Source organism: Vombatus ursinus, unplaced genomic scaffold (assembly GCF_900497805.2).
Source record: "Vombatus ursinus unplaced genomic scaffold, bare-nosed wombat genome assembly UNPS02014789.1, whole genome shotgun sequence".
NCBI classification, from domain to species: Eukaryota; Metazoa; Chordata; class Mammalia; order Diprotodontia; family Vombatidae; genus Vombatus; species Vombatus ursinus.
The window spans coordinates 6,196,476-6,214,363 of record NW_020954567.1 but is presented as its reverse complement, the minus strand read 5'-3'; the positions used below and the strand labels follow the sequence as shown (position 1 = coordinate 6,214,363).

The following is a 17,888-nucleotide window of genomic DNA, read 5'->3' as shown; positions in this document are numbered from 1 at the left end:
TGTTCACCAAAATGACTAGATTGACTCAAAGCTACAACATCAAGTACATTTATGTGATTGTAATTTTGCAGCCTCTATAGTCTGATGGATGAGGTGAGCTCTTTATATATCTTGGATATCAGACCTTTATCATAGAACCTGTCAGTATGATTTTTTTTTTTCCAGTTAACTATTTCCCTTCTCAGTTTAACTGCAATGGTTTTGTTTGGTCAAAAGTTTTTTTTTTAACTGTATGCAACCAAAATTGTCTATTTTATCTTTTATGCTTTAATTTCTTCCAAAAATTTATTGATTTTATATTTTTTACATATTACCTTCATTTCCAAACATATGCTTCCCCTCCCCTCCTTAATCAGAGAGCCATCCCTTATAATAAAGAATACAAAATGGAAGAGGTAGAAAAACTCAGTTTAGCAGAATTAACCAGCAATGTTCAACATGTATAAATCCCTGACTCTGCAAAAAAGGGAGAAAGATGCATCTTTAGGGTTCATCTTTCCCTCTCTTTTTGGGGCAAGCTTCTTAATCACAGTTAAATAGCCTTCAGTTTCCATTCACAGCCAGGTCCCAATTAGTGAGAATAATTAATAATGAATTCCTGTGAAATTCAGTTTCACACTGCACATTTCCACTGGGCTGGAACTAATGACCATATTTTTCTTACATTTTCACCTCAAATAGGGTAACCACTTCACTAGAATCATTATTCGCACTAATCAGGACCTGGTATAAATTGCTGTGGCCACTGTATATATTGTTTTCCCAGTTCTACATACTTTGCATCAATTCATAAAATTTTTTTATGCTTCTTTTCTGAGGGAAAAAAAGTTCCTTAAAAAATGGAAAACTCTTTGGTAAAGGTCACAAAGTCCAGAAACACACTGATTTCCTTTGTTTTACTGTAAAGTTGATTTTTTTCTGCTTTCAAATTTTTGTCTGCTCATAAACTGGCAGAAACTGAAACATTTTAAGTTATGCAATTGTACAGATGGAAGAGACATTAGACTAAAAAACAAAAGTTTCTAAAAGTTGACTGAACAAATTACCTAGTAATGTACCATTTTGAACTTAATATTACAATCATTATAATTTTATAAGCAATTATACAGAATATACATGCTACTAAATTTTAAGTTATTTAGTTGGAGGGCACTAAAGAAATTATATTTTGAATTTTCTATTTTTTTCCCTAAGTAAAATACTTCCTTTCCAATTAGTACTCCTACCTTTCCTGCCCTGAAAATTTTGGAAATTTTATTTGTATAGGAACTGTAGCTCTACAAATTTTCCTTCTTTGTACAAGTACTCCTCCTACGTCTTTCTATCTCTTTCATTAATTAGAACTAATTTCTGCACCAGAACCCATCTGAAATGTGTATAATTAAGTCATATAGCCACAAAACAGCTCCTCCTCCCCTCTCAAAGAAGTAGGTGGCAAAATGACAAAGTGCACACTATCCGTGGGGGTCAAATCAAGAATACAGAATCCCAATTTAGGGATTGAATGAGAGGGTAGAAGACTCACAGAAGGTTCCAATGAAGTGAAAATAGGGATCATGATTCCAGTAGGCCACGTCTGTGATTGAGTAAGATTTCTGAAAGATTAGGTCTTCCCTTACCCTCTTAGCAGTCTTATCAGCATAAGAATGGCTGATTTGTCTCACATTCAGAAGTAACATGAGATTTTAAAAAGGTCTGGAATCACACAGATGCCTCATAAGTTTTGTTTTCCAGTATAAGACAGAAGTGCAAAGGTTTAACAAGAATCTGACTACAGGGATAATCTGGAAAAGAAGGTAGACTTGCATCACATTATCTTGTAGAAGGACTTGGGCACATTTTGTTCTATAAAGCTATTAATCAAAAGTAAACTGAATGCTGTTAAAGTAAAGTTTTAAGTCTTGTCAGAGTACACTGATGATGACACGAAGGGTAACTCTATGCATATGCCCACAATGACAAACCCCAAATAATTAGACAGAATCACAGAATCTAAGAGTTGGACGGGAGTTCAGATCTCTTCTAGTTCAACCTGTACCTGAACAAGAATTTCTTTCATGACACTAACCAAAAATGGTTATCTAGTCTCTGCTAAAAATCAATAACAATAAAGAATTCATAATTCTCTGGGGGATTCCATTTCACTTTTAACAACTGCTAGAAATTTTCTTGCAACCAATTGAATTGTCTCTGCAATTTCTGATAGCTCTAAGTTCTGCCTTATTCAGTTTCAAATTCTGCTCATAATATTTACAATAATTCAATGCTGCTAATAGTTTTTTATATGCAAAGTATTTAGCATAGCAGGACTCACTATATTTAAATGACAAATTTCTTCCTCAATCCAATATAATACAAAATCAAGATTTGAATTTTTTTTACCTGTATTGACATCCCCACTTTCCATTGATGGTTTACTCGTTTCTGACGGATTGTTCATTCTTGAATCTGCATTAAAACAGAGGTGAATGCAGTTAAAGGAAGGAAAGAAATAAGCATTTATTAAACACCTACTACATGCCAGGTATTGTACTAAGTCCTTTTTACAAATATAACAAATAGATTACCTTACTAATCCTCACAATCCTGGGAGGTGGGTGCTGTTATTATCCCTATTTTATAGTTGAGGAAACTGAGGCAAACAGAAGTTAACTGAAGTTATTGAAGGTTACACAGCTAGTAAGTGTTTAAGGCTGAATTTGAAATCAGATCTTCCTGACTCCAGGCCCAGTGTACCATCTACATGCTCCCCACACAGGGTACCTCTCCACTCTTCCCTTTTAGTTTCCTTTTGTGTGTAACTTTCCTTTTCTTATTTGTATCCCCAGCACTTAGCACAGTGCCTGGCACACAACAGACACTTAACAAAGGTGTACTGTATTATGTTGTGCTGTACAGAGAAAAAGTCAACTAAATACACAATGATGTCAGGGATAAAAATAGGCCACTTATTTAGTAGAGAAAAGAATTTATAATAAATAATAAAAAAGAACTCCTGTGCTAGTCCTCCTTTGATATTTCACAAGTAAGAAATTGAAATACTAAAACCACGTTGGACAAAGGGGGCAAGAGAAATCTAATGAATAAATACAAGTTGAATGTCTACTGGGAAGCTAGAGGAATGGCATGTAAGAGAAATACATTTTCTATTATGAATCATGAAACTTTATTAAAAGAAATAAACTTCTGGTGACAACTGAGTACTTCATGACTAAATGATGTTACCAGTACAGAATGAGTGTTCACCAGCAGAGAAGTACATCAGTTGGGTCCATCATAGCCCTCCCTCACTTAAATCCAATTCACTTGCAAGTCATGGCATCACCTTCCTGATGACATGGTCCTCTCCAAGAGTGAAGGACAAACAACAAAACAACAAGTACATCAGTAAATCTCTGAGTGAGATGGGACATTAACTTAACCTAATACAGAAAAATACGGCCAGTACTCCAACTTTGGTAAACAAAACATTATTTCAGAGTCAGAATAGATACTCATACACATTAATCTCAAAAGAAAGACAAAATGTAAAGGAACTAAAGTGTCTACCTCCAGTGACCATTTCAGATGACAACCTTTCCTTTTGTTTTCTAAATAAGTGTCAAATTAAGCAAATCCCCGTATCTTTAGGGGAAAGATTTTTACTTGGTTGAGATCATTTCAAAGATGATATATAGGTAAATATGGCTATATGTCTTAATCTGCAAGGATAACAAAATACCGTTATATATAGCCTTAATGAATTTTAGATAAACCTACTGATTTGGGTATTTTTCTTTGTGTTTTTAAAAATTAATGTTGTTCCAGAAGATTTTTTTTCAAGAAATAAAAGAGGGAATAGGACTATCGCAATGCAGTATAAGAATATTCTCCTACTCTTTATCTTTTAAAGTGTCATAAAGCAAATATATTTAAAAAGAATACTTTTTACTCTACATGTACTGGAAATTCAGCATACTCAATTCTCAAACAAGTTGCTTTTTTCCTATTGGGAAAAACTAGTCAGTAGTTATCAACAGACAATGTCGTTGACTTTGGTTTTGTGAAAACAGAAACTTTAAGTCTTTTTAACTTATCTGCCAAAACATGCAACTAGGAAATTAAATCCATCAATACTTACTGGGTGCCTAGTACCTATGAGGGGCTGTGACAGGTAATGAAAATTGAACTATGGCAGCAAAGCACAAGGAAAGTGTCCTGGGATTTCAGTCAGGGCACACCAGCTTGAATTCCCAGATCTGGGACTTAGAATTTGTACGATCTTAGGCAAGTTCCTTCACTTCTCTGGACATCAGTTTCCTCAACTGTAAAACAAGGGATTGAGACTAAAGGCTCTCTGTAAGGTCCTTTCCAGATCTAATTCTAGGATTCTGATATGTTTGTTCCCAGTTGCTGGGTCATCTAACCTTCATCCCCATTATCATGAAAGTTTTAACTCCAAGTTTAATGGATGAAAATTACAAAGATTTTTCAAAAATAAATTCCATTTCCAACTTTAAAAAAGTGCTTTCTGTGACACAGGTTATTATTTGTACATACAAACAAGTCCAAGAATTTTCGAAATTCAAAGGACAAACTCTTGGCTATCTGGAAGAGATGGCCTTCCATCTCTCAAGTCACTTTTGGCCATTAAGACAAAATCTATTGAGAAAATGACCCTAAATGTTTTCTGAAAACATGAAGTGCTAGGATTGAAAGCAGCAGGTGCTTGAGCCTATGACTAAAATCTAACTTTCTATATGACTTAACTAAAGTTTTATGAGACAATGTAGAAAAACAAATGCAATAGGAAGTGTAAACAGCTATTACTCAATGTCATGTACAAATAAATTAGGAAGAATAACTGGAAAGATGATGAACTAGCATTAAGACTTGAAAAGAGTTCAAACAAAAAAAGACTTCCCAAGTAGGACTGGAATAATCTGGGCAAACAATAAGTCTGGATTAGGAAGCAGTAGTATCTAAATATTAATTGTAAAATATCTTCCTAGGTAACCTTAAACAAATGCTTTAATCTTCAATTTATGTTATAGATAGCCAATAGGGATCTTCTGAAAATATCCTATTATGTTTTTAAGAGTGTCACAATCATCACATCAAATCATTTCACTAGGATTTGGAAACCAAGAGGGAGGGAATACAGGTAGAAAGTGTTGGGGAATTCTGATTAATTTATTTTTCTGGCTTACTGAGAATCATACAGAAAAGCCTTTTAGTTTCAACCTTTATTGTTTAAAATCACTCTAAATTAAATTATTTTTAATTTCTGAGTAAAAACAATACCTTCTTTGATGGTTAAGGATCTTATAGGGCCCCTAAGACATTGTTCTAAGCATAATTTCTCACTGTATAAAGCTGAAAATAAAGAATCAAAGAATTCAAAATGATATAGGGAAATTGGATTGAAGGTATACTGTGCCTAAGGCACACCCTCAAAGTTGTTGTTTTTAATAAATGTCTTAAATGAACTTGCTTCTTCTTAAATTCCTCTTTTTCCTCAGAGGAAAGGGAGGTTTCTAGGCAGGTTGAGTTGGTTGAGTTCCAGATAGTAGAGGGTCTATTTTATGCAATTGTATTACCATGTCAGGTTTATGAGGTAATCCTTTTCTAAAAGGACCAAAATGACTTTTTTCTAACCATCTTCACATTCCTTTGAGGATGAGACATAATTATAATGAGGAAACAGAGGAATAAAAAAGCAAAGGGACTTGTCATATACCTTATCACAACCAGGATCTCTGAGGTTCCTTCCAGCTTCTATCCCTAATAAATGCTTCTAGACTGACTGATTCTATAAATTTTAGGTCCTATGAGTCTATGATGCTAAATCACACTATCCTTAAAATAGGTTTCCAGCACCTCAGTGATAGTTTTCTGTTAATAGGAAAATGACCATATATCTGAAAACCAAAGTGTCTTGATGATCCACTTTAAAATACTGACCACTGAAGAGGGTTCAAATGTGCAAAGCTAAAACCCCAAAAGGAATGTTCCAGGTCTCTGCAATATAAGTTGTATTTTGCAGACCTTAAAAATAAGACTTCAAAGGTCTGGGAAGATATCAGTAATTTTCAAGAAATAGGTATAATTATTTGATACAAAGGAAAGCAAATACAAATGGACAAAAAAGTACAAGCACAGCCTGCATTGTAGCATCAGGGGAAACAACTATCCACTTCAATTTTTACTCTTATACACATCATATTTGGAAAATGTTTATGATTGTCTACATAGGGCGTGGTGTATGCTTCTAAAAACCAAGAGACATGCTAAGTTAAGACTTAAGTTTCCATGGTAAGCCAGTTTCAGGAAAAAAAAAATCACAAAGCAAAAATCTCATCCACGAATGCCTCTGAACAACAAAAAAAAAATCAGTAGCAGGGAGAGACTAGCTACAGATACATGTGAGCTTTAGCTTTGCAAAAGCTTCCTTCCCCCTCCTTTAACTCTCCCCACCTCAAGTAGTTGCATATGCGATTAAGCATTTATGCATAAGTCAACCCCCCCCCATTTCCATATTACGCTTATAAAAAAAGAAGCGAGTGGGTACCCACCTAGAACATAGTCACTGCAGTCCAGCATTTCTCAGAAATCCTCTATAGGTTAGAAAGTCCAAAGGAAGGAAGAAAAAAGCAAGGAGGTTGGGGAAAGGAATGGTGTCTCACAAATCTATACTATAGCTCTAAAACAGAATGAGAAAGGGATGAGGGTTAGGGGGTGGAAAGGGGACAGGGAGAAGCAAAATACAACTTCTTCAGTTACACCATAGCAATCTTCAACTGAATAAGGAAACTTCAGTTGCTCTGGGGAGTTTTAGGCTCTCCTACTAGCTAGGACTGACATTGTCAAGGCAACTGAAGCATGAAAAGTTCCCCTTTTTGTAATAAAATAGAAACAAAGATTGCAGCTGGCAGTTTCCATAATGAAGCTTAATCAGTATGCGCATGATTAGGGCCTTATGCAAATCTCCTCTCGTTAGCACAGCAGCCAGCACTTTGAAGTCCAGGAACAATTCATTTGCAGAGTACACTGAAAGCACTCCCTGCATAATTTAAATCTCCACATAAATATTTATCAGCTCATTTGCATATTAATTGGCAGTGCATGAAGGGAAAAATTATCTCCAGAGTGCCAGCATAATAATTAGGAGAACAAAATGAGATTTCTTCCAATGGCTTGGCTTTTCAGACCTACCTCAGCACAGTACCAAGGGGAGAAGGAGGGAAAAAAGACAGAATTCTGTTAAAATGCCACTGAAATGACACGTACAAATTAGAAACAACTCTACAGACTTAAGCACCTTTAATCTTATTCCTGCTGGCCACAATGACTTCAATAATAAAAGGGATTTGCCAAAAGCTTTCTACACAGTCCAAATAATCCCAAGGAAACAATTAGCAAGGTAGATGCAGAACCACGGGCTGCAGGGATGGTACTAGCCTATCTCTATGGAGTTTCCTAAATGTTAACATGAACTGTCAGGAGAGGGTCCCACTTAGAATCAGGGCAACATTAGGAAACTGGAAGCAGATCAGGTCCCATAAAAATTGTCTACGAGCTCCTGGAAATTCGTTATCTGTTAATCTCTTCATGCTACCAGGTTAACAGCAAGGGATTAATAAGCAAGTGCTATTATTCAGTATCTTCAAAAAAAATCAATAGAGTAGAAAACACTATGATAGTTAAAACCCTGGCAAACAGTCAAAAATCAGGAAATGCCAATTGCAGAGCTATCTAACATTTTCTGATCACCCTTATCCGAAGGACATGTATTTATATGAAAACACTTGACTAGGTCACACCAATTTTGAGTGAATTTAAAAGCCACAACTCCAAACCATAACTGTCTACACATTATCGATGCAAAAGAGAGTCTTTAAATCTTTATCTATAACTCCGAGAGAAAAAAAAGCTAATCATCTTTATGAAAACTGGTTTTGGCTATAATCAAAATATTTATCACCCAGTACCTCACTTTCTCCATCACCAAGGAGAATTTTTATTACAACTAAAATAAAAAGATCTTTCTGAAAACAAAGATGTCTTTCATTTTTCATACTCCTTCCACAAAGATGCGTTAATTCTTAAGAAAGGCAAAAGAATAATAACAGTTTCATTTATGTAGAATTTTAAGACTGACAAGTGTTTTGCATAGATTACCAGGTCACTTCCATTGTACATAGATTCAATTAAATGTAGGGATAATCCATGGAAATGTACTCAAATAATAATAAAATATCATTTACCGTATGCCATTGAAATCAAGAATTTCAGCTTGATGAGTGACTTTCACAAGCACACTTTATGCCACATTACCAGTTAACAATAAGAAATGGTCAGTTGCATTCCTAAACTAGATGTCTATGTTCTTTCCATAAAGTATCAACCCTTTACTCAAAATTATTTAATGAATCAACAAATGTTTACTGAGCACCTAAAGTATATTCTGCTAGCCAGTACAGGTATGGAAGTAGTAAAACACAGGATATCTCTTGTCCACAAGAACCTTACAGTCTGGCTAAGGAGAAAAAAGACATGAAATAGCAAATAAGATGACATATAACTATAAAATAGTATGTTACAGATTATAAACGCTATCTATGTATTCAGAGAAGAAAGATCAAGAACTGGAGTAGTAAAGGATGTTTTTATAATACAAGGACAACTTCAGGTAGAATTTAAATGGTTAGGGGTGTGTGTATGTTTACACACATAATTCCCCTGCCCATGTATCTTTTTATCTTGCAGGGAGTCTAGGAGTGAGGGGAAACAGAGTTGTAAATAGGCATGGGAAGTAGGAATGAGCTTGGCCCCACCCTGAATATGGTAAATGTTTGTGAGGGAAAATGAAATAGAATGGAAGATTGAAAATAAAGAATGTTTGGGGGGATGGAAAGAAAGAGAAAATGACAAGAGCTTTACCATGATTAAAATATTATTATGTTTCTCCTACACAATTACTGATTTCATTTAATATTGATTTTTCAAGACTTCAAATACTTTAGAGATTTTTAATATGGGTGGGAAATTTTATATTTAAGCTCAATAGCCCCAAAAAGAAAAGTCAGTCAATAAACATTAACTAAGTGCCTACTATGGGCCATACAACTCACTGTGTTAAGTACTGGGGACACAAAGAAAGGTAAAAGTGAGGAAAAGACTGAGAAACTTGTAGAAGATTCTATGTCAATGCTGTGGCAACAAAACTGAAGCCTCCTAATTATTAAGTTCAGTGTTTTGTCTACATTAGTGATTTTTCTATGTTCTGAATAATATCAAGATTCCATAAGAAATAAAAGGTTCCTTAGGGAAAGGAGATAGGCCTTTTGGCATGGCTTCCTAAATCTCTTAAGTTACTAGGACATAATGAAGAGTGTCCTATTTGGTTAGGTGGGAATGAAAGGAAAAGAAAGTAGAACTATATAACCAGAGAACTGTTTAAAAATAGCCTGAACAAAGTTGGAAGCCTAACTCATAAAAACAAATTTTCATGTGATTTTAGTCTTCTTTTATTTGCACAGTCTCTCATAAATAATTTTGGATCTTACACTTCAATTCTTAAAGGACTCTCCAATACTTTAAGGAGATACTTTCTCCACAGAGGCAGATAGCAAATCATATTTAATTTTGTCTCTAAGAGTTGCAGAAGCTGACGAACTAAGCTCACTAATGTTGTGCAAAGCTTCTCCAAAAAATTCAGGCTGGTGTCCAAACTTAATAATCCATCACCAGGTCCATGCTTAGTCAATCTTGTTTACAAGGATTTATCAGAGTTTATACTTTTCTGAGGGTCATCTTCATGCCCTAATGAGGCCTCAGAGCAGAGTTCTAGTAGGATATGAGCACTTTTGTTAAGAAAGTTTTCCACCATATTTAATTCATTTCAAAAACATTTATTAAGAACTTACTGGGTATAAAGACAAAAAGTCACTGCCCTCAGGAATTTCACTGTTTTTGGGTTGGAATAATATGGACGCAGATAAATAGAAAATAATTTTGAGGACAGGTAAAGTACTAACAACTAGGATTCTGGGAATGGCCTCATTGAAAAGGTAGCATGTGAGCAGAACTTGGAAAGGACTAATGGTTTCCAAGAAGCAGAGAAAGGGAGAGAAGCATTCCAGGCATGAAGGATTTCCTGTTCAATATCATGCATGAGCAACAGAAAAGTCATTTTGGGTGGAAGACAGAGCATGTAAGAGGAATTAAGGTGAAATCAGTCTGGAAAGAAAAGTTGGAGTTAGACTGTGAAGAGAAATAGGAATTTGTTTTTACCCTAGAGGTGACAGGGTACACTGAAGCTTCCTAAGCCACGGGGATGGCATGGTTAGACCTGTTTTAGAAATATCAATTTAGCAGCAGAATTGCAGGCAATTTAGAGAGGGAGGAGGCTGGAGGCAAGATTAAGAAATTTTTGCAATGACCCAAGGTCCTAAGGAACCTTCCTTCTTCCTCAGGAAGCTGCCTTTGCTACCATGTTCCAGTAGCCTTTCCAAGCTAAAAGTTCTTTCAGGCTCTGTAAGGCCTCTCTCCCTTTTTCAACTACCTTTTAGTGTTTGGTCTTCCACCATTAAAATGTAAGCTCTTCCAGGGCAGGAATTGTCTTTCATTTTTACTTCTCTTTTGTAACCTGAGCACTTAGCACAGTTCCTGGTACTTAGTAGAATGATTAATAAATGCACTTGGACTTGAACCAGGGTAGTGATTGAGTGAGTAAAGAGAAAGTGACAAATGCAAGAGATGTCGTGCAGGCAGAATAGATGACAATGGAGTGGGGAACTTGCAGCCTCGTGTGGTCTGGAAGCCGAAGGTTTCCCCAATCCTGAATTAGAACTTCCAAAGATCAGATATAAGGAATGAGGGAGAACGAAGACTCATCATTGATGACTCTGTGCATTGACATGAACGAGGATGTCTATAAGTATGGTGATATCCTTGAGAGAAATAGGGAAATATGGAAAAGGGAAGGGTTTAAGGGCAAAGGTAAGTTCAATTTTTGACATGTTGAATTTGGGATGCAAATTGATCCAGTTAGGTATGGGTAGTTCCCAAGGTAACTAGTGATGTGGAACTGGGCTTGGGCAAGTTAGTTACCTAACTATAGAGGTTTTCCAACCAAAACAGACAGACCAAACTTAACCTTATTACCCATTTATTAACCATTATCTATTAACTATTAAAAATGACCAAGTCCACTGTGACAAATTCTCTTTCAAATATTATTAAAAATAACATTAGTAATAGAAGATATACTTCTATGCTTTAAATCACACATAAATACAAAACAAGTATTGGTATCTCCCCACTTATAAATGGCCCATATACATACATCTGCTTCTATTGCACCTTCCCTCCACTTTCTCATTTCTAAAAAGAACCCTCCCTTTACATCCCTGATAAAAATGAAAGCTCATTAAAAATGTAAACTAGATATAGAAAATGGGGACAGGATACAGAAAGTTTAGAAATTATCCAATATGAGACACTCGTTTTACAGACAGATAAAAAGGCAGAGAAAAAAATGACATGCCTATAGTTAGATGTTGTAAAATAAGAGCTAGGTGCTAATTATAAATCCAGGACTCGTTCCCCATACCACTGGCGGCTTCCATCCCCTACTCTGCCTAATTTTTTTTTTTACCCCTTTATACTGCTTAAGAGTCACCTAATCAAATAAATAAATGAGTAAATAAATAAATAAATAAATGAATAAATGAGTAAAAGATTCACCCAATTAGACCTATGTGATCTACCAAACTGTTATTGTTAGTCCTTCATTCTCAAAGAGGACCAATGACATTGTGAGAGCGATAACTTGACCTGAATTGGATGAGAGCGGAGCAAAGTCATCAGCCTCAATCTTCTAGAGCCATCAGTTCACTGGTAAGACAAAGGTCAAGACAATGGCCCAGGATGCAGTGCATCCTTTTTTTAAAATGCAAAACTCAGCCAGGGCTGTAGTATAGAGAACACTGTGCTTATAATTAGAAAACCTGAATTTGAACTGTGGCTCTGCCACTTACTAGTATCACCCTGAACAAATTTTTTAACTTCCATGGGCCTCCATGTTCTCATTTGATTGGACAAGATTTTTAAAGAAACCATTCTAAATCTAAACGTTCTGACTCAACAATTGGCATTAGTTCTCATCATCTAATTGTTTTCTTTTTAACATACAGATCTAAAGAATTAAAAAAAGAAAATCAGGTCACCTTTTGCAAAATTTTGCCCAATCTGGCCTCATACCCAGTAATGGAGGAAATTCTTGCTACTCTTCCTTCTAGCAGAATGTGGTGGGCTAAAGATTTTCTTCTGTCCTGATTGCATTTGTAGTATCAGTACTATTCTGACACACTTTATGTTAAATTGGTGCTTATGGTTTTATTGATCATAACATTGTAAATTTAGAGCTAGATGGAACAGTTGAGGCAAATAGGTTCAATCCATTCAGATTGAGAGTGGATTTACCAATGAGAAATCTAAGGTACAGAACTGCCTAAGGTCACACTACTATAATGTGTCTGAGGCAGGATTTGAATCCAAGAATATCTGACTCTACAGGTCCAATGCTCTATCTACTATGGCAAGCTCAAATAGCCTGGAAACCTAACAAGTCCTATGATCTTATTTCCATGAAACACTTCTTTAGAAGTTCAAATATCTTTAAATGACCTTTAAATGAACTTTTACCTGTAGAAATACTTTCCAAGTTATACTGGATCAATCAATCAATCGATCAAGCATTTAACAGGCATTTACTATATGCCAGACACTGTGCTAAGGGCTGGGAATGCAAACACAAATAAAAAGAAACAGTTCCTTCCCTCAAGGAGCTTACATTTTAGTGGGGGAACATAATACATAAAAGGAAGTTGAAAGGGAAGGAATTATGATGGAGAAGTCCAGAGTGCAGCCTGGTGATTGATGAAGAGATGGCTGGCCTGGGTGGCCTCCTTACATGCAGGCTCTGGGAAGAGCCATCTAATCAGAGGGAAGGGATGCAGGTGCAGAAGGTACATGTGGACAGGCACTGTGCTAAACAATGGGGATACAAACAAAGGCAAAAACAAACCTTACCTCAAGGATACTATTTTCTTTTTTTATATTTAGGTTATTCTTATTTATTTCTTTTAAAAATAAGTGTTTTGGAGGCAGCTAGGTGGCTCAGTGGATAGAGCACCAACCCTCGAGTCAGGAGGACCTGAGTTCAAATCTGGCCTCAGACACATAACACTCACTAGCTGTGTGACTCTGGGCAAGTCACTTAACCCCAAATGCCTCATAGAAAAAAAAAAGTTTTTTTTTTCTGATATTTTCTTTTCTTACATCACCATAATATCTTATGTAACCTTCCATAGCTCCCTCCTAGAGACCAATCCCATTTGACAAAATGTTTTTTAGAGAGGAAAAAAAAATCAGTACAAATGATTGAAAAAAATCTGCTAACAGATGCAATGTGTAATACCTAAGGTCTTCCCACCTCCACAAAGGGGTGAGTTGGGGGGGGAGAGGTATCTTCTCATATCCCTTCATTTGAGTTTTGTTTCATTTACTTTTGATTTTTTGGCGTACTGTTCTTCCTGTTTACATTGTTTTGGTTACTGTGCATATTGTTTTTGCCTAACTTCACTCTATCAGTTCATATAGATTTTTTCATGCTTCTCTGTATTAAACATACACCCATCATTTCTTACAGCACAGTAATACTCCATTACATTCACGTACCACAATTTGTTTAGTGATTCCCACCTAATGGCATCTACTCTGTTTCCAATTCTTAGCTATCACAAAAAAATAAATATTTTTGAGAACATGAGGATATTTCTCCCTAATCGATGGCTTTCTTACAATATAAATCGAGCAACAGAATCAGTTCAAAGAACAGGGACATTTTAGTCACTTTATTTGCATAATTCCAAATTGCTTTCCAAAATGGTTGTACCATTTGATAGCTCCACCAACAATGTATTAATGTGCCTATCTTTCCACAAACCCAACAAGAATGACGACTGCCATTCAGGGGGTCTTTTTATTTTCTTCAATTTTCAAAAAAAATTTAAAGTTTTGAGTTCCAAATTCTTTTCCTTCCTCACTCTCCCTCTCTTTCCCTTTTCCCCTCCCTGAGACTGTAAGCAATCAGATATATAGGTTATTATACATGTGCAACTATGTAAAACATTTCCATATTAGTCATTTTGTACAAGAAGACTCAAATGAAAGAAAAAAGAAAGTGAAAAATAGCATGCTTCAGTCTGTATTCAATCAAGATCAGTTCTTTCTCTGGAGTTGGAGAGTATGCTAAATCATTAGTCCTTTGGGATTGTCTTAGATTATTGTATTGCTGAGTTTTCTGACCATTGCTAAGTTATTCACAGTTCCTCACCAAATAATATTGCTGTTACTGCGTACAATGTTCTCCTGGTTCTGTCACTTCACTATACATTAGTTCATGTAAGTCTTTCCAGGTTTTTAAAAAAATCATCCTGCTCATCATTTCTTATAGCACAATAATATTCTATTACAATCATATACCACAGCTTGTTTTAGCTATTTTCCCAATTGACTAGCACCCCTTTGATTTCCAATTTTTAGCTATCACAAAAAGAGCTGCTACAAATATTTTTGTACAAATAGGTCCTTTTCCTTTCTTTTCTTTTCTTTTCTTTTTTTTTGGAAGACTTTAGGACTTAGAGACCTAGCAGTGGTATTGCTGGATCACAGGGTATGCTGAGTTTTATAGCCCTTTGGGCATAGTCTGGGATCATTTCTGCCAATTTGCAGGGTGTGAGGTAAAACCTCAGGGTTGTTGTGATTTACATTTCTCTTATTATTAGTGATTTAGATAACTTTTTCATGTGGTTATGAATACTTTGCAGTTCCTCATTCAAGAACTGTTTATTCATATCCCTTGACAATATTTGCTATTGGGGAATGGGGATATTATTTTCTAATGTAGTAGACAACACATAAATAATTATGTATATAGTAGATACCCTCAGAATATATGGAAGGTAAGATTAGAGAGGAAGGCTCTAGCAACTGGGGGAACTGGGGAAGTCCTGCTTCAGGTTGTCTCTGAGGACAACCTTGAAGGAGGCCAGGAATTCTAAGAGGCAAAGGTGAAGAGGGAGGGCATTCTAGAGATGAGGAATAGCCTCAGAGCAAAGGCACAGAGAGTAGAGATGGAGTTTCATGTTAAAGAAACAATAAAAAGGTCAGCAGAACTAGATCACAAATTGTGGAGCAGAGTCAGGTGTAAGATTAGACAGTTAGGAAGGTGCCAGGCTGTTTTACAGAGGCTTTTATAACTTATTATGGAGGTGAAAGGCAGCCACTAGTACTTGATGAGTAGGAGGGGGACATGAAGAGACAGCAGTGTCACTAAAACCCAGAAATCAGGGTATCCAGGAAGAGAAGATGAGGAGGAGGAGGAGGAGGAGGAGGAAGAGTAGAGTACAAACTATGTGCCAGGCACTGTGATAAGGATTTTAGAATTATTATTTCATTTGATCCTCACAACAACCCTGGGAAGTAGGTGCTATCATAAGCTTCATTTTATAGTTGGGAAAACTGAGGCAAAAAGAAATTAAATGACTTGCCCAGGGTCACACAGCTAGTAAGTGTCTGAGGCCACATCTGAACTCAGGTCTTCCTGATTTCAGGCTCCACACTCCATAAACTGCACTAACTAGCTGCCTCATCACCCTAACCACTCAGTTCCTCAACCAACTCATTTCCTTAATCTACTCCTCCACCCCACCTCAATTACACACAAAGATGGTCACATCCTTGATTTTGACATCTTTCACAAATGGACCACCTCCATGTTCAAGAATTCTGAAATTCCCTTATCTGACCATAGCCTATTGGCTTTCATCTCTCTTCGGTCTTTCCACACAAAACCCTTCCAGGGCTAGGGAATCTATGACTTCAAGGCCACATGTGTCCCTCTAGGTCCTCAAGGACAGCCCTTTGATTGAATCCAAACTTCACAGGACAAATCCCCTTAAAAAAAGGATTTGTTCTATAAAACTTGGACTCAGTCAAAAGGCAGCACCCAAGAACCTAGAAGGCCACATGCAGCTTTGAGGATGCAGGTTCCCCTCCACTGCACCCTTATCTGCTCCATGACCTCCAATTTCTTGCCCCTTCAATTTCCTCCCCTACACTAGCAACTCTCTCCTCTTTTCCCTATCTCGACCCTTAAGTGAACCAATTCAATTCTACCCTGTCCTCCTTTCTTACATCCCTAGCCCTCATTTCATTGTGCCAATTACATCCCGCCAAGCCTCAGCCCTTGAATCATTCCCACCATTTGCTGCCTTCATTCCTATCTATACACATGCAATGTGGAGAAAATCACTCCACTGTTCCAACTGGGGCCACTAAAAATTTATGTTATGCAACATCAACTGGGTCTTCTCTGCTTCATAAATAAAGTTATCTAATAAATGTTTATTATTTGATTAGGTCAGATGCCAGACTACAAATAAAAATAACTGCAATCTGAAGTCAAAGCTTAATGGGAAGAACACATTTAGAGCAATTAATACTGATACAATATCAGTCTTCTAGCTCTGTAAAGTGGAGGACAACAGATCTAAACAGTATTGAAATAAAAACACATGGTCCATCATCTTCAAGCAGCTATAAGAGAGATTAATACCTTCTCCTCCTCAAAGAAGACTGACAGATGTTCTAACAGCACACAATAAACAGGATAAAAATTTACAAAAAATACTTTTGGAACAAAGTGACTTCATGTTGAAAAGTATCAGCAAAGGCTAACAATAGGAAATGTGCTACTGAATTTGTTGAGTATGACCAAAATTGCTGTATCTCAGAACATAGGCTATAAAATATCTAAGGTCAAACAGAGGATTCAAAAGGTGCTTAAGGGTGTGAAATCCACATGAACTCAACTTACTATACGTCAACAAAGAAGCAGCCAACAAACGGCTGAGTTGTGAGGACTGATTTATAGAAAAGGAGGGTTTTATGATAGTGATCTAGCATCAGATTACTGCCGCAAGAAATTACAAACAGGTTATGCTTTCCTAATGAATGCAGACTGAGCTATGAAGGGCTGGAAACTGTGAAACATAATACCGCAGGTGGCAAAAATGTAGCATCTACCAGTCAGTCAAAAAGACATAAGCAAGTGGCAAGAATGACATGAAATCCTCACTATCCCTTATAAACTAATTTATGACAAATGTAACAAACACAAATGCTAATCTTGACAACTCAACAAAAGAGTTGTACTGGTGCCAGAACATCACTACCCACAGAACTGCCCATAAACATCCACATATAACATTTACCCAACAGAAGATCTAAAGAAGTTTTTAATAGGTATCAGCATACCAAATACTCAATCTCCAAGTTAAGTAGAGTAAAAAGCTTTCAAACTATAGAGACTTAGTAGAAGAAATCAATCACGTAGAAAGATGAGCTACACATCATTCCATTTGCTACCAGAGTTGTCCTAGCAACGCTTTCAAGTCACCTTATAGAAGATGAGCTTATATACCAATACTTTTGTTAAACTCCAAAAAGCATAATAAATTTATTTTGCAAATTTTGTTAATATAAATAATATTTTAATGAAATAAGTTACAACTTGTAAGATATTTAATATAATAAACATAGAAACCTAAATTGTTGGATTTTTAAAAATTTGAACAAAGGCTTACAACATTTGGCTCAATACCAAACATAGTCTTAAATCTGATTCTGCATTAAGTTTCCGTATTTTAATTTTAAACAAAAATGAAGCAAAAATGCCCTCTCACACAAATATGCAGCGGAAAATAGGAGAATTTTACAAGCCCTCTTGCTGAGAAGGAAATTCACTTTTTAGCCACCTAACCAACTGATGAAAATAA

The 17,888-nt window shown here is 36.1% G+C and overlaps 1 protein-coding gene across 4 annotated transcripts in view; it reads right to left on the bottom strand.

The window, feature by feature from the left end:
- POU2F1 (POU class 2 homeobox 1) overlaps positions 1-17,888 on the bottom strand; it is a 243,365-nt gene that overhangs the window by 125,378 nt on the left and 100,099 nt on the right. For 3 of the 4 annotated variants that reach the window (XM_027868599.1, XM_027868600.1, XM_027868603.1), the window contains exons 1-2: positions 6,555-6,812; positions 2,383-2,448 (exon numbers count right to left, since the gene is read on the bottom strand). In XM_027868599.1, coding sequence (XP_027724400.1) covers positions 2,383-2,448; positions 6,555-6,582 — 94 coding nt within the window. In that variant the 5' untranslated portion in view covers positions 6,583-6,812. Of the gene's footprint in view, positions 1-2,382; positions 2,449-6,554; positions 6,813-17,888 lie in introns of those variants that run through there. The other variant, XM_027868601.1, reaches the window with a different exon arrangement.